General features: G+C 37.2%; 1 protein-coding gene across 2 annotated transcripts; it reads right to left on the bottom strand.

Moving 5' to 3' along the window:
* Nucleotides 1-5,852: 5,852 nt before the first annotated feature.
* Nucleotides 5,853-7,154, bottom strand: LOC117537721 (putative protein TPRXL). Of its 2 annotated transcripts, none has more exons than XM_034203053.1 (4): nt 6,995-7,154; nt 6,789-6,894; nt 6,585-6,659; nt 5,853-6,491 (listed from the first exon to the last, which is right to left on the bottom strand). In XM_034203053.1, exons 1-4 carry the CDS (start codon nt 7,071-7,073, stop codon nt 6,185-6,187), a joined length of 567 nt encoding a protein of 188 aa, XP_034058944.1. In that variant the 5' UTR covers nt 7,074-7,154; the 3' UTR covers nt 5,853-6,184. The 2 variants fall into 2 exon arrangements, with proteins under 2 accessions (XP_034058944.1, XP_034058940.1); XM_034203049.1 differs by having other exon boundaries at nt 6,789-6,897; nt 6,995-7,148.
* Nucleotides 7,155-7,676: the final 522 nt, after the last annotated feature.

The raw sequence follows: 7,676 nt of genomic DNA, 5'->3' as shown, positions 1-7,676 counted from the left end.
TCATGCTCTCACATACAGTAGCATACACTATATGTTCTAAGATATATATTCATGATAAATGCATTTTTTTAATGTTTTTGTAATTTTATTTGAGCAAAAATGACCAAACAGGTGCCACAACGTATAGTAAGTAAATACATGCGTTTAATCTTTCAGCTATACATGGATTAAACAGCAATTCCCCCTTCTCACTTGTTTTATTGATATTAAATATAAGAAGCATTTTGTCCTGGTCCACTACACATTTCTGTTTTGTTACACACTTTTGTTACTTTCCATATTCTGCTTCTACAGTTTTGCAAAACTATGTAGCCTAACCGCTGTCCTGTTAACATTACAACTTCGTGAAGACGTTTGTGGTAAGAAATTAACCAATACATCACAATTCAGATATAAGATAATATGAATGTTACACTCTTATTAAATAGTGTTCACATTACCTTTAAAAAAATACTGTTGAATAACTTAAACAAAAGTTTAGCTAACATGTGTTGCCGCTAAAAACAAGTTAGCTTGTCAGCTGGAAGCTAACGTTAGCATCAGCTAACATCTAGCTAAAACATTTTATTGCCATTTTTAAACTTGTGAGGTCGTATATCCAAAAAGTAAACCAATGTATATTGCATTTAATGTTGCAAATTATTGGTATTTCACTTATGAGAACTTGTGTTTGGTTTCACTAAATTATTTGAAAAATATTTTAAATTAATTTGAATTAATGACATTTTAAGCCCAGAGCTGTTGGTATTCAATCTTAAAATGTTAACTATTTTATATTTTTTCTGATGTTATTTAGTCATTTGTATAAGTTGTTTTAAGACAGGAAAAAAAACCATTTGCATGATAATAAAAAAGATGCTGTTTTTAAGATGAAGCTGGTACACATTTATCAACTTTCTGTCATTATGGCTCGATAAATACACCAAACACTAACCACAGCTGCCACGAGGCATGGTTCATATTTCATCTCTAGCTGTGTAAAACTCTTCAATCTTAGGTTCTTGCTTTTGCAGACAAAACGTCAGAAGTATGCCAGATAATATGTAGAAAAACACAGGATGCAGGATCAGATGTGGAAAATGTATTTGTTAAAAATATCTCATGGTTTCACAACAAGTTTTTAAATGAATAAATAGCTGAATACCTTTTCTCAGGACTATTACCATGAATTTGTATACAGTAACTAACTTGTTAACATTGATAAATACATTTGGTAATAAATAAATGAATACTTCTATACGCACTGTTCAATTAACTAATAAATAACTTCACTCTTAATGCATTTAACAGAACTAAATATTAAACATAATAATTTAACATCATCTTCAAGTGCTATTTGAAAGGGCTATTATCTTGAACTCCTTGATGAATTCACTCTTCGCTGGAGCTGGAGACGATGCTACTCGTTGCTCGACTCGTTTTCTGAAAGGTTTTCACCAGCAGGTATCTCCGATGTTAAGGAGAAGGAGAGAGAAGAGGGAAAAGAGGGTGAGGAAGAGGGAAAAGAGGATGAGGAGAGAGGAGTGGGGGATGAAGAACGAGGAGGAGTGGAGGATGCTGCAGTGGGTGTAATGATGGACAGCAGGGAGACAGTAGATGATGCTGGGGCCGTAGACAAAGCAGCATCCCTAGCTGCTGCGTTACTGTGAGAAAGATAAGAGAAAACATATGAGACAACAAGTTTGGGGTTGAAGGGTTGAACAATGAGTGTAAAGGAACGGTAATAATGAACTTACTTGAATGCTCTGATCTTGAGAAAAACCCAGGGAGACTTCAGGTAGCTGCAGAAATAACCTTTCTCCGTCTGAAAGCTGCAAGAATGACAAACAAATTACACATTGGTGATTAGTAATTTTTTCTTAGAATACACAACTGTTTTCTTGATTTAGAAATGATTAATTATTTGACTTGGAACAAACAGAAGTGCTCTTGGTAGTTGGTACTTACATGATGGCTGTGACACATGGAGGGTTAGGCTTCTGGGTATAGTACCCAATTATTGGATCAGTTATCTGCTTTCTGCTGACTGTTGTACAACAGGAATCCAGCTTTTCTGCTAAACATGAATGGAAACATGTACGAGTTAATAATAAATACAATACAATAGTTCACAGGATGAAAAGTCCTTTATAAAATCAGCATCTTAGTCTTACCTGCCGATCCATACTGAGCCATCACGACCAGGGCGATGGCGACCAGAACTCCCTTGAACATGCTTCCACAGTTTTCCATTTTCAAGAAGGGTGAAAGATATTAAATGAAATAGATAAATACTTAATAAAGTGCTAAATGTTGCTCTTTCTTCTCCAGAGGGCTTGGTGAACTGACAAATGTCTGGAGCCATCCGATATTTAAGGCCTGGAAAGCAGAAGCGGTACCTCCGGTTAGTCATCTTTCTACTTTGTTTCCACTCCTCTCTCTCTTAGTTTTAATGAATGACACGCCGATTACTCGGGACTTCCAGAAAATGACCTTCATAGCGTTTAGTTTTGGAAAATCTTAAAATGCGTTTAATAGTTTAGCTATACATTGATTAAACTGACAACAGCAATTCCCCCTTCTCACTTGTTTTTATTGATATTAAATATAAGAAGCATTTTGTCCTAGTCCACTACACATTTCTGACTGCGTTTGTTACTTTCCATATTCTGCTTCTACAGTTTCGCAAAACTATGTGTCTCCAAATTTGGTGATTTGGAGATCTGATAAACTGACAAATGATTTATGGGTTGAGAAAATCTCCTAAAAAGCTAAATCAACAATATAAAAAGTCCTCTTGGCTCAACTGGAACATTCATCATCACAGAGCTCATGAAGAATTTCATTTTTGGAGACAGCCTGCTGTTGCTCAAAGGACATCAACGCTGAAAACATAGCATTATTTTGTGGAATATGATACATTGATGTTGATTAAACTTCCCAACAGTTTATACACAATTTAAAATTAGCACAACTTTAATCTGCAGTAAAATGCAACCAAAGCTAAACATAAATACAGTTTATACTAGGGCTGTCAGTCGATTAAAATAGTTAATCGCGATTAATCGCACATTTTTGATCTGTTTTAAATGTACCTTAGAGGAATATTTTTCAAGTTTGTAATACTCTTATCAACATATGAGTGGACAAATATGCTTTATGCTAATGTTTATTATCATTTGAACAATGACAAATATTCTCATGAATATTAAACACAACAACCTCTGAACATTACAAATACTCGCCTCAATTCAACCTGGAACCTAATACAATAAAAATGGTGTGTGTGTGTGTGTGTGTGTGTGTGTGTGTGTGTGTGTGTGTGTGTGTGTGTGTGTGTGTGTGTGTGTGTGTGTGTGTGTGTGTGTGTGTGTGTGAGTGAGAGAGAGAGATGGATCGTTGGAGCTATGTGCAACTCAAGGCATATGCTCGAACGGGAGCTGCCTGGACGCTGCAATCATGTTGCACTATCCGTGCTGAGTGTGCTGACTTCTCGTACAATGTCCCACTGTCTGGCTTCCTGCATAAAGTCAAGTGCTCGGCGCAGTTGTGGCGAAATGTCGCTCCTCTGTTTTCATTTAAGCAGCTCCTTATATCTGTTAGCGCAGCTAGCTAGCACCAGATGCTAACAACAACAATGCACGTAAGGTCTCTCTCTCGCTTGCTCGAGCCACACATACACACACCCTCCCGGTCCTCCCAACAGCCAGTCGGTGCCTGCCGGTGAGCGTGGAAGTGTGGTCTGCCACAAGCGGGCGGCAGGAGCGGGGCTGTCAGCATCAGCTTGTAGATGGTATTTTAAACTCGATGCGCTCTGAAACTACGGGGCGGCCGAGGACAAAAAATACACATGCGTTAATCGCGTTAAAATAATTAGTGGCGTTAATTTTTGTTTGCGTTAACGCGTTATTAACGCGTTAACTTGACAGCCCTAGTTTATACACATCAGCAAATATCAGTAGATGTCAGTGGTAATGATTGTCGCGTGACCAAAGTCCCGCCTACAAGACACCTGATTGGCCAGCCTCAAACCAACCGCTGTCATGTTAACAGTCATTACAACATCGTGAAGACGTTTGTGGTAAGAAATTAACCAATAGTGGCGAAGTCACGCCCATCTACTTCCGGTCCATGGGACCTTATTTCGGAAAGATTATGTATTGAAGTCAATGGAGAGAGAAAACTTATCTTTCGATCCCGTTTGAATTGTGTCATGAATTACACATATGATGTTTGTCAATCTTAAAAAAACATTTCCATGTCAAAAAAGTCACAGTTGGTGGTAAAACTGTTGAAATATAAGACTATGGAAAATACGCAACTAGAAAGACTACAAATCCCAGAGTAAGTGATGTCATAATTGTTTTCCTCCGCTAAATATAAGAGATAGCTAAGATCTAAGATAACTTTAACAAGATGCCTGTGTGCTTAGTACCAGGTTGTTATCATACCAGCAATGGGTCTTGCTCGTTCTTTCGCTTCCCGTCTGATGAAAGGACCAGGAGTGGCTGGATCAAGTTAGCTACCTAGCTAGTAGCAAGCACGTTAGTTAGCATTACAGTCTTAGCCTTGTCATTTGTATTAGCCTTAACATCAAGTAACATCAAGTAACCCAAAATGTTAAACAGTAAGAGTAGTAGTCATATTTCGTGAACCCTTTGAAGAGTACTGTCACACCGGTGTGATCATTCTATAATACACCATTTAAGCCCGGGGGATAAATGCTAACACTAACGCTACATTAGCATCGGCGATCTGTTCTACTTCATGCTATCTGCACAAATGGTTGACATTAAACATTAAAAAGACTAGGCAGTTCAGAGAGAATCAAAGGAAGGCAGGCAGCTTTGCATGACATTCTTGTGGACGTGTTTCATTGTGGTGATAGTGAGGGCAGGGTAGACAATCACTTTTTTGACAAGACAGTAGTGACGGCCATCTTGGTGACATGTGTTGTTGTGAGAGTCTGCTAGACCAGAGATGTAGTTCATTAAGCGTTTCACACACATTTTTTTGTTACTTCACAGTTTTACGAAAAAAAATTTGACTGGCAAAATGATCTTTTAAATTGACAAATATCATATTTCGTGGCACAATTCAAACGGGATCGAAAGATAATCTTTCTCTCTCCATTGACTTCAATACATATTTTTTCCGAAATAAGGTCCCATGGAGGTCCACCGGAAGGGGAGGGACTTCGCCACTATATACATCACAATTCATTTAAGATAATATGAATGTTACACTCTTATTAAATAGTGTTCATATTACCTTTAAAAAAATACTGTTGAATAACTTAAACAAAACTTTAGCTAGCGTTACATGTTTATGCCGCTAAAAACAAGTTAGCTAGTCAGCTGGAAGCTAACGTTAGCATCAGCTAACATCTAGCTAAAACATTTTATTGCCATTTTTAAACTTGTGAGGTCGTATATCCAAAAAGTTGACCAATGTATATTGCATTTAATGTTGCAAATTTCACTTGTGAGAACTCATTTTAAAAATATTTTAAATTAATTAGAATTAATGACATTTTAAGCCCAGAGCTGTTGGTATTCAATCTTAAAATGTTAACTATTTTATATTGTTTCTGATGTTATTTAGTCATTTCTATAAGTAGTTTTAAGACAGGAAAAAAAACATTTGCATGATAATAAAAAAGATGCTGTTTTTAAGATGAAGCTGGTACACATTTATCAACTTTCTGTCATTATGGCTTGATAAATACACCAAACACTAACCACAGCTGCCACGAGGCATGGTTCATATTTAATCTCTAGCTGTGTAAAACTCTTCAATCTTAGGTTCTTGCTTTTGCAGACAAAACGTCAGAAGTATGCCAGATAATATGTAGAAAAACACAGGATGCAGGATCAGATGTGGAAAATGTATTTGTTAAAATATCTCATGGTTTCACAACAAGTTTTTAAATGAATAAATAGCTCAATACCTTTTCTCAGGACTATTACCATGAATTTGTATACAGTAACTAACTTGTTAACATTGATAAATACATTTGGTAATAAATACATGAATACTTCTATAAGCACTGTTCAATTAACTAATAAATAACTTCACTCTTAATGCATTTAACAGAACTAAATATTAAACATAATAATTTAACATCATCTTCAAGTGCTATTTGAAAGGGCTATTATCTTGAACTCCTTGATGAATTCACTCTTCGCTGGAGGTGGAGACGATGCTACTCGTTGCTCGACTCGTTTTCTGAAAGGTTTTCACCAGCAGGTATCTCCGATGTTAAGGAGAAGGAGAGAGAAGAGGGAAAAGAGGGTGAGGAAGAGGGAAAAGAGGATGAGGAAGAGGGAAAAGAGGATGAGGAAGAAGGAAAAGAGGGTGAGGAAGAGGGAAAAGAGGATGAGGAGAGAGGAGTGGGGGATGAAGAACGAGGAGGAGTGGAGGATGCTGCAGTGGGTGTAATGATGGACAGCAGGGAGACAGTAGATGATGCTGGGGCCGTAGACAAAGCAGCATCCCTAGCTGCTGCGTTACTGTGAGAAAGATAAGAGAAAACATATGAGACAACAAGTTTGGGGTTGAAGGGTTGAACAATGAGTGTAAAGGAACGGTAATAATGAACTTACTTGAATGCTCTGATCTTGAGAAGAACCCAGGGAGACTTCAGGTAGCTGCAGAAATAACCTTTCTCCGTCTGAAAGCTGCAAGAATGACAAACAAATTACACATTGGTGATTAGTAATTTTTTCTTAGAATACACAACTGTTTTCTTGATTTAGAAATGATTAATTATTTGACTTTGAACAAACAGAAGTGCTCTTGGTACTTACATGATGGCTGTGACACATGGAGGGTTAGGCTTCTGGGTATAGTACCCAATTATTGGATCAGTTATCTGCTTTCTGCTGACTGTTGTACAACAGGAATCCAGCTTTTCTGCTAAACATGAATGGAAACATGTACGAGTTAATAATAAATACAATACAATGGTTCACAGGATGAAAAGTCCTTTATAAAATCAGCATCTTAGTCTTACCTGCCGATCCATACTGAGCCATCACGACCAGGGCGATGGCGACCAGAACTCCCTTGAACATGCTTCCACAGTTTTCCATTTTCAAGAAGGGTGAAAGATATTAAATGAAATAGATAAATACTTAATAAAGTGCTAAATGTAGCTCTTTCTTCTCCAGAGGGCTTGGTGAACTGACAAATGTCTGGAGCCATCCGATATTTAAGGCCTGGAAAGCAGAAGCGGTACTTCCGGTTAGTCATCTTTCTACTTTGTTTCCACTCCTCTCTCTCTTAGTTTTAATGAATGACACGCCGATTACTCGGGACTTCCAGAAAATGACCTTCATAGCGTTTAGTTTTGGAAAATCTTAAAATGCGTTTAATAGTTTAGCTATACATTGATTAAACTGACAACAGCAATTCCCCCTTCTCACTTGTTTTTATTGATATTAAATATAAGAAGCATTTTGTCCTAGTCCACTACACATTTCTGACTGCGTTTGTTACTTTCCATATTCTGCTTCTACAGTTTCGTAAAACTATGTGTCTCCAAATTTGGTGATTTGGAGATCTGATAAACTGACAAATGATTTATGGGTTGAGAAAATCTCCTAAAAAGCTAAATCAACAATATAAAAAGTCCTCTTGGCTCAACTGGAACATTCATCATCACAGAGCTCATGAAGAATTTCATTTTTGGAGAC

The sequence above is a fragment of the Gymnodraco acuticeps genome, unplaced genomic scaffold (genome assembly GCF_902827175.1).
Source record: "Gymnodraco acuticeps unplaced genomic scaffold, fGymAcu1.1, whole genome shotgun sequence".
Classification (NCBI taxonomy): Eukaryota; Metazoa; Chordata; class Actinopteri; order Perciformes; family Bathydraconidae; genus Gymnodraco; species Gymnodraco acuticeps.
Note: the sequence above shows the minus strand (reverse complement) of the source record. Positions and strands in the feature narration are given on the sequence as shown.

Bases quoted from the DNA above. Each gene is read 5' to 3' on its own strand.
- LOC117537721 (XM_034203049.1), bottom strand. From the start codon at position 7,073: ATGGAAAACTGTGGAAGCATGTTCAAGGGAGTTCTGGTCGCCATCGCC. The intron at 6,898-6,994 runs GTAAGACTAAGA...ATTCATGTTTAG, and splicing joins GGCTCAGTATGGATCGGCAG to CAGAAAAGCTGGATTCCTGT. The intron at 6,660-6,788 runs GTAAGTACCAAG...TCATTCTTGCAG, and splicing joins CCATGTGTCACAGCCATCAT to CTTTCAGACGGAGAAAGGTT.